Source organism: Tinamus guttatus, unplaced genomic scaffold (genome assembly GCF_059628265.1).
Source record: "Tinamus guttatus ecotype Peru unplaced genomic scaffold, ASM5962826v1 Tinamus_guttatus_pri_ptg000489l, whole genome shotgun sequence".
In the NCBI taxonomy this organism is placed as follows: Eukaryota; Metazoa; Chordata; class Aves; order Tinamiformes; family Tinamidae; genus Tinamus; species Tinamus guttatus.
This window is the reverse complement of record NW_028289023.1, coordinates 1,346,596-1,366,758: the sequence shown is the minus strand read 5'-3', so window position 1 is coordinate 1,366,758 and position 20,163 is coordinate 1,346,596. Positions and strand designations below refer to the sequence as shown.

Below are 20,163 nucleotides of genomic sequence, written 5' to 3'. Positions count from 1 at the left end.
GAAACTGTGCAGCTTTCTTGCTCCATTGGAGCCAGAGAAGGAAGAGGAGCTTCTGCCAGTTAAATCTTCGTTAACTTTACATTTATCAGTGCTTCATTTGCACAGTTGACTCGATCTGTTTCTGAACCTTGCTCTGCAAGACAACAAATAATTTCTGGCTGACATCTCATCTGTTAAATATGGCAGTTCAGGTGATTGACGCTTAGAGACTTGCTTTGCTCAATGATGTAGCCAGCTCTTCCAATGTAGTGACTCCTAATATCACTCAAGAAAATGGATCTATCCTGAATAAATCAAAATGCAGAATTTCCGCAGTTCAGTCTGCTTATACAAGGAGGAGAAGTATGGATGCTTCTCTCGTTCTTCTCCCACATGCAGTAATAGGTTTCTTTATGTTATTTATTACAATAAAAAATGGGGAAAAATAGCAAATTTCTGCAGTTCTCTTGCAGTGAAGGATTTCTATGCTTTTAGTGCTGTATTTTTACCCAAGGTTAAATTTTCTCGACATAGTGCAACCCAAGTATGGTGCAGGGGAGAGCTGGATAGAGATGGAACTTTATTTCCTGGCCCTAATCATTTGTAATGACCCAGGATTTCAAAAGGTTAATAACTCTACTATAAGAAACAAGGATCAGTCTTGCTGACTTTAATGCCTTTATTTTCAGGGTAAATAAGGGATTTGTATTTAAACAGCCTTAAAAACAGCCCATTAGTGTCAGTAATCTAAAAAGATGTAGTAAAATAACAGTAAAAATATGGAAATGGTATAAAATACTATAATACAGTAGTCAAAGTATACAAATAGTAAATAAAAATAGTAAAGAGCATTGTGAAGTGCTTTGAGGTCTATGAGTGAAAACACCTTCAAAAAGCAAGTTATCCTCAAAGGATTGTTGTTGTAGAAAGGATCTCAACAAAAAGTATCCTGTGACTGCCTAGTTGTGTGTGGACCTGAATAGTTTCCCTTCCAGCTGAAATCCAGTCACATGACTGTGATTTTCTCCAGCTCCATACGATTTGTTAGCACTGTCAACATGTGATAAATTAGGAAATTAACTGGCACCGTGGTTGTGTTTGGCTTAAGCTTAGTCACTGTAATCAGGGCACTGAGCTTCCCTTTAGTGGAGCCATTTCCCCGGTCAGGCATGAAAGGTATGATTCCTTTTCCCCTTTTGTCCTCTGCAAATATCTTAACTTTTTCTGCTTTCTGTTTGCAGTTGTTCTTCTAAGAAAGCCAAGTCTCATCTTTACAGTTTCTTACCAATTTTAAAATGGCTTCCCCGCTACCCAGTGAAGGAATATTTATTAGGAGATATTATCTCAGGTATAAGCACTGGGGTTATGCAGCTGCCTCAAGGTGAGTATCTCTGAGTTTTATGTATTGGAGTGGTGTTTTTTTTTTTTTTTTTTTTTGCTTTTTCCAGGTATGTTTTTTATGATAGTGCTTAGCTTCCTGAACAGGTGCCCATGAAAACAGGCAGTGCATGAAGGTGAGTACAACATTCTGCAAACCATCCCATAGTGATGACTGCCTGAATACTTCAGGTCAGTGGTTTGCAGCAAACTCTCTGCAAGAAGCCTACTACTCTGACCAGTATCCACAATTCTCACTCACAGAGCAACTTTTCACAGTTTAAGTGCATGTTCAATCTTTTCTGAATATAACCCAACGTTTTATGATCTCTTGATTTTTCTGATCTCATCATGAAAGTCACTACAAAATTCTCTGCAGAGCACATCAGTATCTAATACCAGATATAATCCACCAGGGAGATGGTATCCTATCAGAGAAGCAAGTGTTGTGAAACAACCAAACCAAATTAAATTGGAGAAGAATGTGCAAGAAACTGGAGACTGATCACTTTATTAAGGAGAGAGAGGCAAGGATTTACATGGTGGAAATAAGTCAGGGTCATTTGGAAGTTCTACCCCGAGTGGAGCCAGAGTCTGAAGAAGGGGCAGGTTCTGGGTTACTGTGTTGCATGTTGGCGACAGCACCAGTGCAGCCTTTCTGTTCAGGCTGGCAGGTTGCTATTAGCCGTGGGCTTAGAGAGTCACCGTGTGCGCAGGGCAGCGTCGTTCTGGTGGCCATCAGTGCTCTGGGAATGGCACCTCTGCAGCTGCTGCAGTCCCAGCAGCCCTCGCAGGAAGCCCCAGAATGCAGAGAATTCCTGAGTTGATTCAGCACCAAGTCCAGTGGTGTCCTCGGCTTCCTTGGGCCTTCTGGATTTTCTTGCAGTGCAAAGAGCAAGGCAGTTAAGTGTACATGAGTTTACTTGTTTTTAGGCTTATTTCATATTTCCACCTCACACATTCTTCTTCAGGCTGAGGCAAGTCTAAAGAGGAATTAGTAAATCTAAGAAATCCAGGTTTTAATTGGTTTTAACCCATTAAAGTAATGGAATATCCTGACTTAACCTGTGTAGTTGACTTTTTTCTCTTTTTTTTTTCTTTCTTTTTTCTTCCCTGCAGCCTCCTGCGTTTGGTCTTTTTCCTTTTAACATAGTTTAATTTTTTTTAATAGTTTAATAATATTTTTTCTTGTACAGATATAAGTATCAGTTTATCTTAAACTGGTGAATTGGTGGCTAACCAGAGAAATTTGTCTGTCAAATTCGTCAAGTATTCAGGCACCAGTGTTACCAGTTGTACACTGAAACAGTCTGAGATGACAAGTTTATGACCAGATAAGGTTTAAGTGTTCAGCAGTGAACTGAAGTTTAAACTAAGCGTTATTCCTTCCAATGGTGACTACAGACATGTCCTTGAACTGCTCTGGATCTTTCCCTTTCTAACATGCTAAACACAGGGGTTTCTTTTTTGTATTTTTTTTCTCTGAAATGGATGGGCTCATAGCAAATATGAGCCCAAAGCAGCCTGGGAATCATTCCAGTCAGAGGGTTTGAGCAGTGAACTCTTGTCATGTCAATATCTCTGTATTTTCCTGGCAATGACAGCTCTTAAAAAATGCCAATACAAATAAAAAGGAAAGGGAATGAAAGGACACTTGGATCAGGAACTCTGCCTAGATCCACACTCCTGTCTGAAAGCACTAGTTTTAATTTTGGTCATTTTTACTGATAATTCCAGCACCATATCAAAGGCCAGGTTGGTATGACACAAGATGTTCTGCTATTGCTCTGAGCATGAGGTGGTTCCTGTACCAGGTGGGGTGAATTTCAGAAGTACTTAGTGAAAAGCTCGTTGTTGCAGCAGAATAAATGGTACCAGTCTAGCTCGGTGGCAGATATGGACCTTGGGGTGGGTGTCAGACCTTCAGGGCATGAACCAAGGCTCTGTGGACTATTCAACATCACAAGGGATGACCCTGAAGAGCCCTTCCTGATTTAGTCATTTTGTTGTCAAGCTTCATTCTCTCAATTTACAAATAAATGAATACAGAGAAGTATTAAAAAGTACCATCTTGTTCTCCTTTGTGGGTGAACTGTGGCTACTTATTCCTAATTTATGCTGGGCTGGGCAGCTTTTCTGTCCCCATGGGGCCCAGTCCACCTGAGTGTGACAAGAGCACCCAGCAACCTCGTGCATCATGTGTCAGTCTGAGCTCACAAAATGAACTGCAGAGTCAAGCCCAGCCGGGACGTGGGGTTTTCTTCCCTGGCTGCAGCCCCTCTCTTCAGTCCTGGTGTATAGTCCTCAGTAGGACATGTCGTGCAGAAGTGCTGGTTTTGGTGGCACTGCTCGGGCCAGGGCAGGGCCGTGTCTCATGGTGTACCCGCTCCGCTTGTGAGCCCGCTCCAGTGGCAGGCACGTCCTCAGTCACACATGGAAGGAGCCTTGTGGGAGGTGTCCCTTGGTCACCACCAAGGTGGCCTCCCCTGAGTTCATCCCCACCTTCCCACCCACACGTGGGAATTGCAGGGATCCCACACTCATTGCATGAGCCCTGCTGCGCTAGGATTTGTTCCCTGAATGCTGTGAGGAGTGAAGGACTGTATTAGCTCCATCGCCTTATAGATCCTAAGCACTGCTTCCCTGTTTATTTTATATTTTGGAGCATGTTTTGTGTAAGCACAAGTCCATATGTTATCCCACTCATTCTGGAGTGGATGGGGCAAGAAAATGATTTTATCCATCATAGATTGCTGTGAAGATCACATGAAAAAGGTGGAAAAAAAGCAGGCAGGTTCTGCTAGGGAGGTGGTTTTACATTTTCTTGACAAAGGAAAACAAAAGCAACCAGGTTTGGCTGTTTGTGTGCACTGCCCTGCAGCATAAATACATGTTTAAGAACATTTCCTGCAAGATATTTCTTAACCTGTGATATGTCACTAGTGTTCATATTGATATGTTCATTGTTAGTAGCCTTAAATCTTTTGTTTCAAATGGTTTTTCTTTTGGCTGTTTATCTAACATAAGTATTTGTGTCTGTTTTCTAGGCTTAGCCTATGCTTTGCTGGCTGCTGTTCCCCCAGTATTTGGCCTATATTCTTCGTTTTATCCTGTCTTTCTATATACTTTTTTTGGGACCTCAAAGCACATATCAATAGGTATATCTGTATGGATAACCGTGTGTGTGTGTTTAATAAAATGTAAAAGATAGAATTGGAGACATAGGAAGTGTAGCTGTTTCATATAAATTCAAATCAAGTGAGTAAGAGAAACATAAATGTGCCAAAATCAGCAATATTTTATTAATTTATCAGTCCTACTTAGGAAGGAATGGAATAGGTGCTTGCATTGGGTTAGATCTGGAAATATGTTGTCAGCTCCTGAACTTTAATTTTAACTCATAAACAGCTGTCTGTGTGACCAGGATTATTCTTTCTTCTGCATAATAGAAAGTGAGATGGGAAAAAATGATGGATTTGGCCACCACAGAGGTACCTGTTCAACATGTAAATTGTTTTATTGGTGTTGAATACTGGAGAAGACAGTGGCAATAAAATGCAACATTTATATAGAAAATTGTATAACAGCTTAAAGAAACCTACTGAAATTTCGACTGATGGCTTTCTTCTCGTATTTATTTCAGGCACCTTTGCAGTGATCAGCATGATGATCGGTGGCGTTGCAGTGAGAGTGGTGCCTGACGAGGTGCTTCCCGAGGGCTATAACGCTACCAACGTGACAGAGCTGCTCGCCTCCAGGGATGCCAGGAGGGTGCAGGTCGCTGTGACTCTCGCCCTGCTTTCAGGCATCATCCAGGTACGTTCCTGCTGCAGGGCACGTCCAGATGCTGCCGATGCTGCTGCCACCGTTGCGCTTGCGAGGGGAGCTCGGGCGGGGTGGTTCCCTGTCAATAAACGTGTGTTTCAGCCCTGCCCTATGCAGAATCCAGGCTGCTTCCTGCCAGCCTCACAGCAGCACCGAGGTGGATGCGCTGGGGACAAGACTCCATGTGGGCATCTCAGCTGCGTTGGGAAATGCCAGACCTCCCTCTTCGTTCCTCCTGTCCCCCTCAGAAAAGCTTCATCTGACGGACTCCAGTGTGTCTATGGATGCACCTAAACACGGGTGTTTAGCCATATCTCCTATCGCACCAGCCAGGGACGTGGAAGATGGGCTGTGTGGATGGTTGGTCACTGAACTGTGGCCTTAAAAAGGCCAAATTTAACAGGCCCTGGATAGGTCTGTCTGAGCTAGCTTGGGCATCAGCCTAAGGAGTGCCCTGCAGTCTGTTTTGTGCACCGTGCTGCTATTCAGGCTACACTGGGAGTCACGCTGTTTATCTTTCTTTTTTCATTAGTTGTGTTTAGGTCTCCTTCGATTTGGGTTTGTGGCCATATATCTAACAGAGCCGCTGGTACGAGGATTTACTACTGCTGCTGCGGTTCATGTCTTCACTTCTCAGTTAAAGTATCTGCTTGGAGTGAAGACTAGCCGGTACAGTGGGCCCCTCTCACTTGTATATGTAAGTTACGACATTTCTTAAAAATAAGAAATCCCTGTTGTTAATTATTCCCCAATACTTACGGCTTTTTTTTTTTAAATTAGCACTAAGTAGAATAACTATTTAGTATTCACAACTGGCTATGAAGTATCTTTGTTTAAGAGTTATATAAGAGCATGTTAAAGTGCAGTTTTGGTGAGAGATGATAGATCAACACAGGCTGAGATGGGCAGGCTTTGGGAATCCACTAGATGTAATTTTGTTACATGAGCAGATGTCTTCTGGAGCACATCTTTTGTGTATTTTGGGAGAGGTAGTGTTCTATTAATTAAGCTATCCTCCAAAATAAATATTTTACCCTATAAACCTGACATGTTTTTTAAAACTAGCAAATGTTCCCAGAACCTTGGTCAGCCTGTGCTTTTTTTCTTCCTTTTTTTTCTGTTAAGTGTCACACACAGTTCCTGAGGGTGGATTCTTCATTTCCTGTTTGTAAGCAGCCGTAGTGTGGCTGGACACAATGTGCTGTGTTGTCAAAACGTACCTGTTCTTTGGAGCAGTGGAAAACAAACTGTTTGGAAAGACAGGCGTTCAGTGGACAACACTGCCCTTTAATAAAGACCCTAAACATTAAACTCATCAAGTGAGACCCAGGATTTGACATAGCTCACTACCTGATCTCTGACTTACTCTCTCTAACGCATAGAGCGCATAGTGATAAGAGGGAGTCCATACAGTATAAAGCTGTGATTTGATAAGTACAAATTAAGTAAAACCAGAACCTCTTGGTCACATAAATTTAAAATTGACAGTTGGATTCTGAAAAAAAATCCTGCCAGTCTAGGAAGCCCCCAGTTGTTTTCACAGGATCTGATCTTAAAGGTAAGAAATCCTGAGTGGAAGAGTAGGAAGGATCAGGGACATCTGCAAAACTTCTTCTGAGTAAGCTGATGGCTCAGCAATAAAGGAGCTTCAGTATTTCAATGGCAGGCATGGAACCTGTAGACAAGCCTTGTGCAAACCTTTCTTCAATATTTGTGCACATATAAAAAGCCTTTCAGAAATAGGGCTGTACTGGTGGTTAATTTCTGAGTTTGCTATTCAGTTCCCTAATGCAGAAATCAAATAAAAACCGCCCAGCAATGGGAGTTCTCTATTCAAGGTGCTGGGACTTTGGTAATGTCCTTTTGATAGTTGCTGTAATTTACCTCCCATCTAAAGAAGGGTATGTACATCTTTTTCCAAAGACTTCTCCAGAGGTCATTTACTTCATTTTTAAATGTAGTGGAAGGAGTAGGAGGAATTGTTGCTGGAGAATTGTTTACCAATTCTTCTGGCAATCTGTGCATTTCAGCAAGTTTCCTTTCCTAGCACCCTTTCTGATGGTATTTTCCAACTAAAAGTTATTTGGGACATTGGCCAGTTCAGCAATGTTGCAAGATCGTTGTTACTTAAGGGTATTGCTGTGGTAACCCCACTGGCTGTATCAGCACCTTTTTTTTTGTGTTGTTTTAGATTAAAATGACTAATGCAGCTCTAAATATGTGATTTGCCAAAGAATATTTGAAGGTATTAGAAGGAGTTGGAATTTATTGCTTTGAGGTAGCATCCAGTATAAGTGTGAAACTGTTAAGGGTAAAAGAGAGGCTTTAGTTCACTTTTCTTTTTTCTCCAAATTTTTGTCCCTCTTTGCTAAGGTTGGTGTTATAAATGACTGTAAGGACATCTCTCTCACTGAGATACTCCTAGCTTTGTAGTTTATGTGGGTGGTAGGGTTTGGGTGAGGCACTAGTTCCCTGTGGTGCAGAATAAAATCTCAGTTAAACAGCAATGTCTAATTTGTAACAAATTACTGGGAAAGAGCTCTTATGAAAATAAATTCATCTCATCTTCGCAAATGAATAATTCTGATATTTCTGTTTTGTTGCAGAGCATAGCTGCTGTGATTTCAGCAATCACAACCACCAATATTGCCTCACTGGTAGTTGGATTAACGTGCATTGTTTTGTTGTTGATTGGCAAGGAAATCAATCTCCGGTTTAAGAAGAAGCTCCCAGTTCCCATTCCTATGGAGATCATCGTGGTAAGTTGGCTGTAAATGACTGACTTCTGCATGTGCTGCCCACGATACTTTGGGATTTGAGAGGTCACGTTAGGAGGAAATCGCCCAGAGCGCGGTGGTGAGTGCGTTCTTGGCATGAACTTCCAGGGCTAAATTTTGCAGGTTCTCTAGAGCTGTAGAAATGATCTATCATGTTGGACTGGATTTTAGAATAACTTCTGTTGGACACCATCCTCTATAGCAATGGCTAGGGAGACATTTGTCCAAAAAAAGCTCCGTCCCGTAGCTTGAGTCTCTGCAAAACATTTCTGTGAGTAGCATTTTCCTCGTAAGAGTCTGAAGAGCACACAATCCATCTCCTGAAAGAAGATACCTATGGATCCCTGTGTTTCAGAGGTTCTGCAGGGCTTGGATATTTTCTTAAAAAGCAATGGTCAAAAAAGGAAGAGAAACTGGTGCAAGTTAAATACTCTCTTTACCATTTTTTCCTCTGTTCCTGAGACTCATTTATCTGTGTATTTTACACTAGTCACTCAAAACAGAATCAGTGCTGCAGTCAATTGTCGGGATATCTTAACAGATACAAAGTCTATGTCTCAGGTAGCTGAGAACACATTTTCAATTCAGGTGTTTTTAAAGGTAAGTTAACTAGAGCTCTCAAACAATCTGCACAAAATCAGCTGAGGAAGAGAATAGCTGAAGGCGTGGGTGCAGCTGAGGTGGAAAGAGCAGAGAAGGGAGTGCTATTGAGAGAGGGTGATGGTGCTGATGTGCTGGAGTATTGCTCCACAGTGAGGCTGCTGCCTCCTTAGATCTGTAACTGTCACTGCTGCTGGGTCAGCTGTGTTTATCAATGATGTGCAGGTGATGTACATGAGCAGGTGGCAGCGTGGACCTCACTGGCTTGTCCTTGCCATTTATTTCCTTTAGACTAGCAGCATGTGCGTGGCCTTCCAGCTGGGTTTGACTCAAGCAGGGGGATTCGAGTGGTTCAGGTCATACCACATGTTCCACTCAATTTGCAAAAAACTTCATAAAAGCAGTGGGGATGAAGGTGATGAAATGAAGGTCTCAACTTCCTCCATTTTAGTTGTTTCTCTGCCTACGCAGAAAGTCTTAAAAAGCTGATTGACAAATAAATTCAAGGCCATATGTGTGTTATCTCTAATGACTCTTCAGATGGCTTTATCTCTGTCTAGCTGATGTTTACCAATGTTTGTGTGAATTTTCAGGTAATCATTGGCACAGCGGTTTCGGCTGGAATGAATCTGACTGACTCATATGAAGTGGCTGTGGTTGGGAATATTCCTCAAGGGTAGGATGATTATTCTTATTCAAAATATACCTTTTCCATATGTCATGGAGCTTTTATTATGTTAAATTATAACCATTTCATCTCCAAGGTTACGTGCACCGAAAGTTCCTGAGATTCAGCTCATTCCAACAATATTTGTGGATGCAGTAGCTATAGCCATAGTTGGATTTTCAATGGCTGTGTCAATGGCCAAGATCTTTGCACTCAAACACGGTTACACCATTGACGGGAATCAGGTAAGAATATTTGGGTTGTTTTATTTAAAATTCTCAGTACCACCTTTGTTTCATCATTAAACCTGAATGGGGTTTTAGACAAAACTGAATTTTTCTTTCGTTATTGAAATGGAATTATTGTGGAATCAGGTCATTTTTTTTTCTGGGTATCCAGATTCATTTCTAGCTTTCTAGTTTTGAGAAACTTGCTTCTGATAAAGGTGGAAACTTGCATGAATATTAGTTTTTTTTTCGACTGCTGTTTCTTAGCCTGCTGTCGATGCAGTTGTGTACTGATCCCTGTCCTTGGTAGCTGCTCATTAAACAGCTACTTGCTCTCTACTTTTCATAATAAAGCAAAGCATAGAGATCCCATGCAATAAATATAATGTTTTATATACAAGAGAACTTTTATATCTGCTTTAGAAAATGAAGTGATACTTTACAGGTGCTTGAGAGTTCCACTGTTAATCCCTCCAAGCAGAAGTCCATCAAAACACCATTGCTTTTTATTCCAATGTGTTGCAAGTAGACAGCTCCTCATTCCCTAGGGCAGGAATTGGCCCTTGTTAGCAAAGTGATGGATTTCTCCCCCATTTCAAAGTGGCCATCTTCCTCTGCCCATAAATGGAGTTTAAATGACTTTTACCTGTAGAGTTCTGCAACCGGACAGGTGAATCTTATTCTTCATATCACTGTTTTCTCTTACCCGAAGAGATCAGGGGACAAATCCATAACTAGTATTATTGGACACAGCTCCTTCCTTTAGCTAAAGTAATCGTCCTTGACTCCAGTTGAGTATCTAGTTCTTTTTCTTCAGCACGATCAGCATCTGCTTCTTCACCTTAAGCTGTAGAACTCCTGGCCCCAGGGTATGATGCATGCAGAGTGTTTAAGTGGATCAGCAGGGTTTGAACAAACTCAAAAGGGAAAACCCAGGGAGGGCTATTAAAAAAGTGCTACTCAAATGGCCCACTTACAAATAACAGGGCACAGAGTGTTCTGGGGCAGGACCATTGCAGGCTTCGTCACTGAGTCCCTTCTGGAGCACCTGCTGCTGCCTGTAGTCAGGATCAGGGTATTGGGGCAGGGAGCTCTGCTTGGGCTCATGGGGGCTCGTTCCCCATGTGGGGTCTCTCTGATGAAGCAACGTGCACACGTTGGCTCTGCTTCGTGGACAGCAGCGGGTCACTTGCACACAGAAACACAGGCCAGACCACTGCTAGTATGAACAGTGCTGAATACATGGTGTAGAGCAGGAAGTTGAGAACAGCATTCCTGTAAGAAACCATTTTCCATGTCATTTCAGTGTTAGAATTCAAGCCAACTGAGCTGAAGAAATCTTTAGAACAAGCAACTGCCATTCATTTTAGCTTTCAATCTTGCTCTTTAATGCAGCATTTAAAGATGGCTAGTGTCTCCAGCACTTAATCGTTTAGTTTAATTAATAGATGATTTTAACACGCATCAATTTGTGCATGTGAGAAATGCAAATATAAGCTACAATAAACTTGCTAGAAAGCAATAAAAATAAGAGGTGGTTCTTGCTCTGCTTCGATAGCTCCGTTTTCTTACACCTGTTAAGTATAACTGCCTCTTGCTTTGCTCTGTTGTTTGACACAGGAACTTATTGCCTTGGGAATATGCAACTCCGTGGGGTCTTTTTTCCAAAGCTTCTCAATCACTTGCTCAATGTCCCGGAGTCTCGTTCAGGAAAGCACTGGGGGAAAAACTCAGGTACGTGAATTCAAATTTTGAGCCAAACCAACTCTGCTCTTCGCAGCTCCCAAACTCAGACCAGTAGCTTCATTTGGTAGCCAGGTTTGTCTGTCTGGGGCCCAAAAGAGCAACTCGTTTTCCACACTGCAAATCCAGGTTGGGCCAGGATAGAGGGCTGTGTGACAGTGAACACAGTCAAAGTGAGAGGGAGGTGTCAAAAGGCACGAGCACAGAAAGGACAGTGAGGGGTAGCTAGTCAGGGCTGGAGAGAGTCCAGCGCAGGGCCGCAAGGATGATCAGGAGCCTGGAACATCTGCCCTATGAGGAGAGACTGAGGGAGCTGGGCCTGTTCAGCCTGGAGAAGAGAAGGCTGGGAGGGGATCTGACCAGTGTCTATAAGTACCTCAAGGGAGAGAGTGCAGAGGATGGTGCTGGTCTCTCTTCAGTGGTGGCCACCGACAGAACTAGAGGTAATGGCCACAAACTGAAGCACCAAAAGTTCCACAGGAACTTAAGGAAAAATTTCTTAACAGTGAGGGTGACAGAGCACTGGAACAGGCTGCTCAGAGAGATTGTGGAACCTCCTTCTCTGGAAATCTTCAAAACCCACTTGGATGCAGTCCTGTGCCACGTGCTCTAGGTGACCCTGCGTGTGCAGGGGGGTTGGACTAGATGATCTCTAGAGGTCCCTTCCAACCCTAAGCATTCTGTGATTCTATGATTCTAGGGCTGTCCTCTGAGGACACTGCTTAATACTCGGACATCATTTCTTGCCTCTTGTGTCCAGATTGCAGGGATGCTGTCCTCGGTCATGGTTCTCTTGGTACTTGTGGCTATTGGCTACCTCTTTGAACCACTTCCACAGGTAAGGGAGCTTTGCTGGCTCAGCACTGCATGTCAGTGAACAGAAACCAGCTATTACTGATTAAAGTAAAGGTTGCAGGATGGTAAGTAAGTAAACACAGTAGGCCTTGACCCAGAAACCTTTAAAATTTGTTTATGTTTTTGCTGCAGGCTACACTAGAAATTAACAAATATTTTGAAGTATCCAGACTGTTTTTTTTTGTTGTTTTTAACATCGCCCATTCTTGGGTTCTGTTTCTGGAACAGAAAAATGAGCTCTCTAAATAATTCTCCTTTGTTTGCAGGATAAAAAATTATAGGAGGAGGTAAAAATTATAGTAGTAGATCAGCTGGGAATGATTGGGTCTCAGTGTAATGAGTTCTTTCTCCTTTTGCAATTTTAATTTGTATAAAAATGGGCTTATGTGAATAAGTATATTCTGATACTAAAAAAAAAGCAGCTTGGTTCTGGTGACATGTGCCAAGTGATATGCAGCTCCTGGGTTTTCCAGCTGCTGTAGGCACTGCAGGCAGTAAATCAAGAGAGTAAATCAAGCTATACTGGCTATTTTGCCATTTGTGTGGCTGCAGTAGGAGCATATCTCTACTGAACTACTTGAAAAGTTGTCATTTAAATGGAACATATGTTTAGTAGACTTCCCTCAGTTGTACAAAGCACAGAAATAGAGTTAGGTTGGCCTGGAGAAGTTCCCGCTTGGCAGTGGTTTCATTTGGCTTCTGTGCGCTCTTCCTAGACTGTGCTAGCTGCAATTGTCATGGTGAACCTGAAAGGAATGTTCAAACAGTTTGGAGACGTCGCACACTTCTGGAGGATCAGTAAGATTGAGCTGGTGAGTGGTGCACAGCTCAGTGCATGTACATTGTTGTCCTAAATTTGTTTCCAATTCTCCTATCCCCCAAAACAAAGTAGGAACTTGCCTAACATGGATAAAGATTGGTTGTTGCCTTGCACATGGACATTAGATGTGGAGCATTAGGACTAGGAGAGGGATCTGTTGCAGACAAGACTTCTTAGCTGTCGTGTAACAAACTGGCCCTTGGTGCATTTCAGAAGTAGTTTGACTGCAGTCAAAGCAAAGCTTTTCCCATAGTGTTGCTTCCAGTAGCGCTGCAGTGTTGCTATAGGAAGTGCACCCATGCCTGTGGGAATGTCTGAGAGATTTGGGGATAGAAAGTAATGAGGAAAAGTACTTGAGTGTTTGTGATCTTTTAAGACCAAACAATCACATGGAGTGGATCAGAAGTGAGGGCTGGCTGCAGGGAACGTTTTGGTAGCAGCTCCTGCTGAGTTACCTGGCAGCGTATTAGGTTGTTACTGACCTGAAGCAAGAGGGGTTGGGAGCTCCTACAGCAGCTGTGGGGAGACCAGGTTGCTTCTAGACAGCTTGGAAATAAGACAGAGATCCCAGAGTACCTACAGGTACTCTGACCCCCTGGAGGAGATCCATAGCCTTAAGAGTTGCTTGCAACCATCTGGCAAACACAGGATACGATTTCTGTATCCCCTGACCACTGAGAGCTGCTCGGTGAGATCTGAGAGCTGGGTCTGATCCCGCTGGCTCAGAGGCGCGCGCAGAGCGCGACACAGACTCACACACCTGGAGCCTCATGTTCTCCCTCTTCCAGCAGAAGCTCCACTGACTTTTTCCCGACTCCCTTCCTGTGCATTGGTTGGTCTCCTTGACTCCTGGTCATTCTGGAGTTCCTATGGCAGATCCTTTCTTGGTGTGTTTTTACAGTAGCCGAGACACGGGGCTAAATACCAGTCCTTGCCACGTGGCCGTCAGCCAAAGATGGACATGAGAGCTCCTTGCAGGCCCAGAACTTTCTTTTCTTTTTCATTCTAAAGTATTGCAAGTCCAGTAGTAACAGGGTATTCTTTGAAGAAGAAGCTTTAATTCATTAATGAATGTGGTACAGTAAATTTGTCAGATGATATCCTAGCATGTCTTGAGCATTTATGCCTCCCTCAGAGATTAAGGCCATTATATTGTTCTATCAGGAAGATTACTTTACTATAGCCTAGAAGTGATTACATGTATTTTAGGTCGAATCATGCTATTGTTTTTGTTAACAGAAAAGGATTCATCATAATCATAATAACTCAGAGCTTCCTCTTTCTCTCTCTCCCTCCCTTTGTCTTTCTATTTTTTTCTTGGTTATTTTTTTTTAGGCCATCTGGGTGGTAGCTTTTGTGGCCTCTCTTTTCCTGGGACTAGACTATGGTTTACTTACTGCAGTAGCGTTTGCAATGATAACCATTATTTACAGAACACAAAGGTCAGATTTCTTTTTTCTCCAAATTAGTATTTGCTGGTTTCTGGGTGGTTTTGTTTGTTTGAAGGGTGCAAATAACGAGCAGACCTTTCTGTCCACTCCTACTGTACGCAGGGCAGAGCCTGCTGCATCAGGTAGGTGGTGCAGGGCACGATGTATGGCAGTGGTCCAGAGTTCAAACACTATTTGGCATGTTTGTTCTGGGAGCAGAGCAGTTTTTAGAAATTGCAGCATGTTTTCTTTGCTGGGAAGAACTACCATGTTCACAAGATAGTTGATGGAGTTGCACCAGTTGACACCAAAGAGAATTTCCCCCTGTAACTTTACATGATTTGGCTTATGCTTTTCAGAAAAATGACAGCATTATAGTGCTAAGTTTCACAATTATTTTCGTATTGACAGAAACAAACCTGTGCAGTCACCAGTGGACTGTTATGTTCCCTCCATAAACTTCCCCACTGCATTTGACTATTTAGATAAGCCTGTACTAGCCAGACACTGCAAAATGACCATTCGAAATAAGTTTCCATATGTATTGAACTCTTATTCTCCCCCTTGGGAATGGGAATACTGAAACACGTTTGCTTCTCCTCTGCAGCCCTCAGTACAGGATCCTGGGTCAGATTCCTGCCACGGACGTTTACTGCGATGTGGAGGAGTATGAGGAGGTAGGGGCAGCGGTTCTGTGCGGCCGACCAACGTCAGCCTCTTGGTGTTGTTTGCTGCTTAACCCCCTCATCCTGTGCATTGAGTGCTGCCTGCCTGGCACGTCCCTCTGCTGGACTTATACTTTGGGGGGAAAAAAAAAAAGATATTTAGTTTCAGCATTTTGAGCACAACAGTTTCTAGTAACACCTTTCATACTAAATAAACATTCAGCCACACTCAGAGAGTTCCGTTGCACTATCCAGTGCAACGTGGCAAGGTTCCTAGGAAGCCTCGTTCAGTCCCCCATAGCTGAACTGCACAAAATCCCTGGAAGCCCCTGGAAGGACTCAAGCCCATCTAGTCCTTAAAACTGCACGAGCTGGTCGGAACAGCGTCGCTCTGCCTCCTCCTGCCCTGCTCCTTGAACACACAGGGTTAGTGTACAGCAGCTTGTACCACTCTTAAATTCTTGTAAATGCCATTTTGTTCAGCCAGAAGTTGGCAAAGGGACATAAATGTGCTGTATTTATTCAGAAGCAACACCTAGGACTTCCCTGCACTTTTTGCCATGTTTCTTCAGCGAAGCCACTGGGAAGGCTACCCACTCTGCTTAGGAACCAGTCCTAAATATGTGTGAAATATGCTGCTGTAATCCAAAACCATTCTGTCACGCCATTCTGCTTTGGATATGATAAAAAACAGAATTATCCGTGGATATGTCTATGGCCACATGCAAAGTACAGGAGTGAATAAAATTAGCATTTCTTCCTCGTGTACCAAGTGGAGCAGGCTGGATCTCTGCTGCAGGCCAGATCGTTTTCATTTAAAATGTCAGAGTCCAAATGCCTATTTAGAGGCTACACCCTTTAAAGCAAAGGGAAGAAGTGATATTAGTAAGACCTGTGTGAGGGCCTATTTAAAAAATGAAATAAAAAAAAATCTTGAACACTAAAACTAAAGGCTCATTTTGGCATTTTTTATAGCCAAGAACTCTAGGAAATACTGATTTATAGGCATACATAGAGATCATTAATCTGGTAGGAGGAACGTAAGCTCAGAGGAAGCATTTCTAGATCTGCATGATTTCCTTTTGTTAATACCAGCTGCAGATAACAACATTAAACAGATGTTTATATTTGCAGATTTTTTTTCATGACTGTACATTTCTTTATTACAAAGCGAGGGAGGTTTTTGCATGACATGGTGTGTGGTATTTTGTTCACCTTGCTGGGAAGGTGGCTCTGCTCATAGCTTTGCTCACGACAGTGCTGGGCCTGTTGGGCTTCCTGCTTATGGGTATCCCCACGTGCTGTGATCAAGCACTGGCAGGGATGTAAATATTTGCTTTGCTTCCAGTGGGCAGTACTTAACTGCACCCACTCCACTGCTCTCTTCCTTAGGTTAAAGAACATCCTGGAATAAAAATATTTCAAGCTAATACATCCCTTTACTTTGCCAATAGCGAGGCATATATGGCTGCACTGAAGAAAAAGGTGAGTAAAGCAAATTCCTTTATGTCCTGTGTCTGGAAACCTCAAACTGGCTTCTGAAACATGCTCAGGGCTCAGCCTCCTCTGCACCATCTCCCAGCCCCTCCAGCCCCTGCTGCAGGTACTGTGACAGTCGGGAAGTTTCCAACCAGCTACAAAACAGCACAGCAAGCAGCAAAGTGACAGGGAATGTAACCTAATAGGAACTTCTTGTGGGGCAAAGGCCTGGTGGTGGCACAGCACCAGCTGTGCAACACATTTATTTTCAAAAAATGAGTAGTTGTGGGACTGAAAATACAGGATTAAAGGTTTCCTCCTCAGGAAATAAGCATTACTGCAGTGTAAGACCATGGAGTAGTGTGTGCATTTAATGTCTCTCATGAGTAACAAGTTACCTGAGTATCGGGGCTCCCTCCCCTCCGATCAAAGCTCAGCCTGTGTTTGATGGGAGGGAATGAGGATTGGGAACCAGCGAGGGCAGAGCTGGGAGCTGTCGGCCCGGCAGCGGCTGCACCCCTACTAACTGTGAACAATTTTTCTGTAGCTCCCCCGATGAGTCTTGTACAGAGCAGGAGGGTGGTGCTTCCTTCACAAGGCGAGAGGTATTAGCAGCTGGTGCCCCACTGCACTCTTCTGCCCTTTGCTCTGTGCACCCAAATCAGCCCTCTGTTGAAACACGATGCCCTCTGATTTCAAGCAGGGAATGTGATGCATCTCCTCTTCATCTGGTTAACACGGTGATTGCAAAGATTATTCCTTCTCACTTTACACTGCTTTCACCCCTACCAAGAGAAGCCAAATAATGCAGGCTTGTGTCTTTCGAATGTATGGCAGTGATCAGTTTAGCTCTGATTGATGCTGCAATGCCAGCCCAGCGAGCTGAATCTCATGTGATCATGCCCTTCTCTTCATGGCAGACTGGAGTGGACCCCTGTGTCATATTAGCAGCAAGGAGAAAAGCCCAGAAGAGGCATGCCAAGGCAGCAAAGAGAGCAAGCGAACCCAAGAAGAAAGCGGTCCTGAAGCTAGTGAGTTCTGCGGTAAAAACTCACCCTGTTTATCAGCTTGCACACTTTCTTGTGTCAGCATTCTTGTTTACGCTGGGTAAAGAGTGCCACGTGGACAGGAGGGCTTAAAGACACTTTAAATCTGAAGGAACCGAAGTGTGTGGGGAGGAGGGGGGTCAACTCTGCAGCAGGCCTGGCTGTCACTGAGCTCTGCTTGTCGTCTTTCCCAGAGCAACGACGTGGAGCAGGTGTGAAACATGAGATAGCAAGTGAGGAGCTGCCTGTGAACGGGACATTCACATCTGTGGATGACAGCGGACAAGACCGGTCTCCTGAGGAACTTGAACACTTTGTGGAGCCAAAACCAAACATCCACTCTTTAATTCTGGATTTTGCTCCAGTGAACTTTGTGGATTCGGTTGGAGCAAAAACACTAAAAGCAGTAAGTAGGCTTCCCCCTTCCCAAACCATGGAAAATCTGTGAAGTGCACGGGTGTAAATGCCAGATGAAGTGTCATCCAATACCTACAGGGTTAGCTTAATTCTGCAGCCTCAGCTACAGCTAAATTCCAGCTAATTTCAGCTAATTTGGGGGGATGTGGAAATTGCAGCTCGCACAAGTAGCTTCTGCCTTTCAGATCTATAATGTGCACGACGACATGGCTGTGTTTAACCTCATATTAACTCTGTTGCAGATTATAAAAGAATACAAAGAAGTTGGGGTCTGTGTCTGTGTTGCTGGCTGTAGTGGTGAGTTGAGATTTTTTGACATCTTTGTGGGAAAGGCAGTGTTTCTCTTCCCCCTCTGGCTTTGGATTTTTTACTGCCATGAAATTCAGTAATATCAGTGCTTATTTCACATACCATGGACTCAGGAGAAGCAAACCCACATTTATTAGAGCCTTCCCTTTAGTGAGAATAAAGCAGTGCTGTAGTGAGTTCTGCGAGACCTTGGGCCTGCTCCCATTTAGTTCAGTGACAAATCGTACATGTCACACCTAGTTTAGTCTCTTGAAATTGTTCTAATAATGACATAAGGGGAGAACTTGCAATGCGTGTCGTTCTTGACATTCACAGTTGTGCCAACAAGAATTGGCTTCTGTATTGTGGTTGGATAAGAGAACATTTTCTTGAATGCGGCTATCACACGATTCACAGAATCCCAGAGTGGTTGAGGTTGGAAGGGACCTCTAGAGATCATCTAGTCCAACCCCCTGCTCCAGCAGGGACACCCAGAGCACGTGGCACAGGGCGGCATCCAGGTGGGTTTGGAAGATCTCCACAGAAGGAGACTCCACAGCCTCTCTGGGCAGCCTGTTCCAGGGCTCTGGCACCCTCACAGGAAAGAAGTTCTTCCTCACATGGAGATGGAACTGCCTGTGTTTCCCTGCATATTTAAAATATTTTGAGTCACGGCAGCTTACTTTGCATCTTTTGTCTCTACTAATTTCTTGTGAATGGAAAAAAAAAGCCTGAAGCTGGGAAATCAAATCTTCCTCCTGAGACACCTTTATCTTCTTCGTACCTCAGGGTATGCACTGTGCATATTTTCTTGTTTTGTCTTTATTTTGCAGGCCCTGTGATGAACGAGCTGGCCAGGACTGGCGTTTTTTGAGGACACGGTGACGAGGGGCTGGCTGTTCCCCAGCATCCACGACGCCGTCCTCAGCCTGCCGCGCGCGAGAGCTCCCCGAGGAGCAGCCCGGGGCAGAGGGGAAGGAGTAGTTTATGCTGACAGAGACTCTTTCCAGTATTTAATTTTGCACAGTTCAAGAAGAGCCTAAGGCTTTTGCATCTACGGGTTCGGGGTGGGGGCTTATTCACTGTAGGAATAGTGGGCAAGAAGTTTTGGAAGCCTTTATGCTCTTTAATTTGTTTCCTTGCTGAATCAGGGTGTAGCCTTGCAATGACCTAGGAGCATAAAGTTCTGCAAGACTGAGGAAAATGTGGTGGGCTCTGCTGCAGTCTAAACAGAGTCTAGCAGAGGGAATGACTGCATTGAGCTGATTGCACTTAACTAGCTGCAGGTAAAATAGTGAAACATGAAGTACAGGGTAGACGAGGTGACATTCCTATTCCTGATGAGAAAACGGGCACTTTAACTCACTACAAAGTGGGATCTTGCAGGAAATAACCGTCCTGCAAGTGAAATGCACTGTACCAGTGTCTTGAAAGAATTTTCTTAAATCACACTGAGAGCCTGATGTCAGCATCTGCTTATGACAGATTGATATAATCGTAGAATAATCTGCCAGCTGGGTTAGTGAATTCACACGGTGGCATTAGCTGCTACTGTTTTTAAACCTGAATGGTACTCACTTTTTTTAAGCCTCTCTCAACAGTACTGATCTCGTTGCCTGAAAATGTGTGCTTTGAGTGAATTTTGAATTGGGATCCCATAGTTTGCTATAATTACTACATTATCAATATTTTTACTTTCACTGCCAAAAATTTAATTATAGTTTTTAAAAAAATACATAATTGTTTTGACACTGATATTAATTTGGCTTCAAAGTTTCAAGACAAAAGTGGTTTAAGGTCAAAGATCAGGTCTAGTAAGTAAAAAAATGATGCCCTATATACATTTTTTTAAGTCGGAATAAGCAGGTAGACAAGACCTAAAGTCTCAGTGGTCCAAAACATTTTTGAAAGCATTTTTCTGTTGCCTGAGCTGTTTTCCTACCACCACTGCTGCTCCTGCCTCAGCTT

At 43.4% G+C, this 20,163-nt stretch overlaps 1 protein-coding gene across 1 annotated transcript in view; it reads left to right on the top strand.

Annotated features, from left to right (window-relative positions):
* The window catches only part of SLC26A5 (solute carrier family 26 member 5), a 30,077-nt gene extending 10,839 nt beyond the window's left edge, over positions 1–19,238 (top strand). Inside the window, 19 exon segments of the mRNA XM_088533253.1 lie at positions 1,221–1,360; positions 4,404–4,514; positions 5,000–5,172; positions 5,714–5,878; positions 7,788–7,940; positions 9,152–9,234; positions 9,323–9,470; positions 11,073–11,186; positions 11,956–12,033; positions 12,767–12,862; positions 14,206–14,312; positions 14,908–14,977; positions 16,358–16,450; positions 17,365–17,487; positions 17,685–17,697; positions 17,700–17,896; positions 18,150–18,204; positions 19,029–19,054; positions 19,056–19,238. Of these exon segments, the coding sequence (XP_088389379.1) occupies positions 1,221–1,360; positions 4,404–4,514; positions 5,000–5,172; positions 5,714–5,878; positions 7,788–7,940; positions 9,152–9,234; positions 9,323–9,470; positions 11,073–11,186; positions 11,956–12,033; positions 12,767–12,862; positions 14,206–14,312; positions 14,908–14,977; positions 16,358–16,450; positions 17,365–17,487; positions 17,685–17,697; positions 17,700–17,896; positions 18,150–18,204; positions 19,029–19,054; positions 19,056–19,238 (2,128 nt within the window).
* The last annotated feature ends 925 nt before the right edge of the window (positions 19,239–20,163 follow it).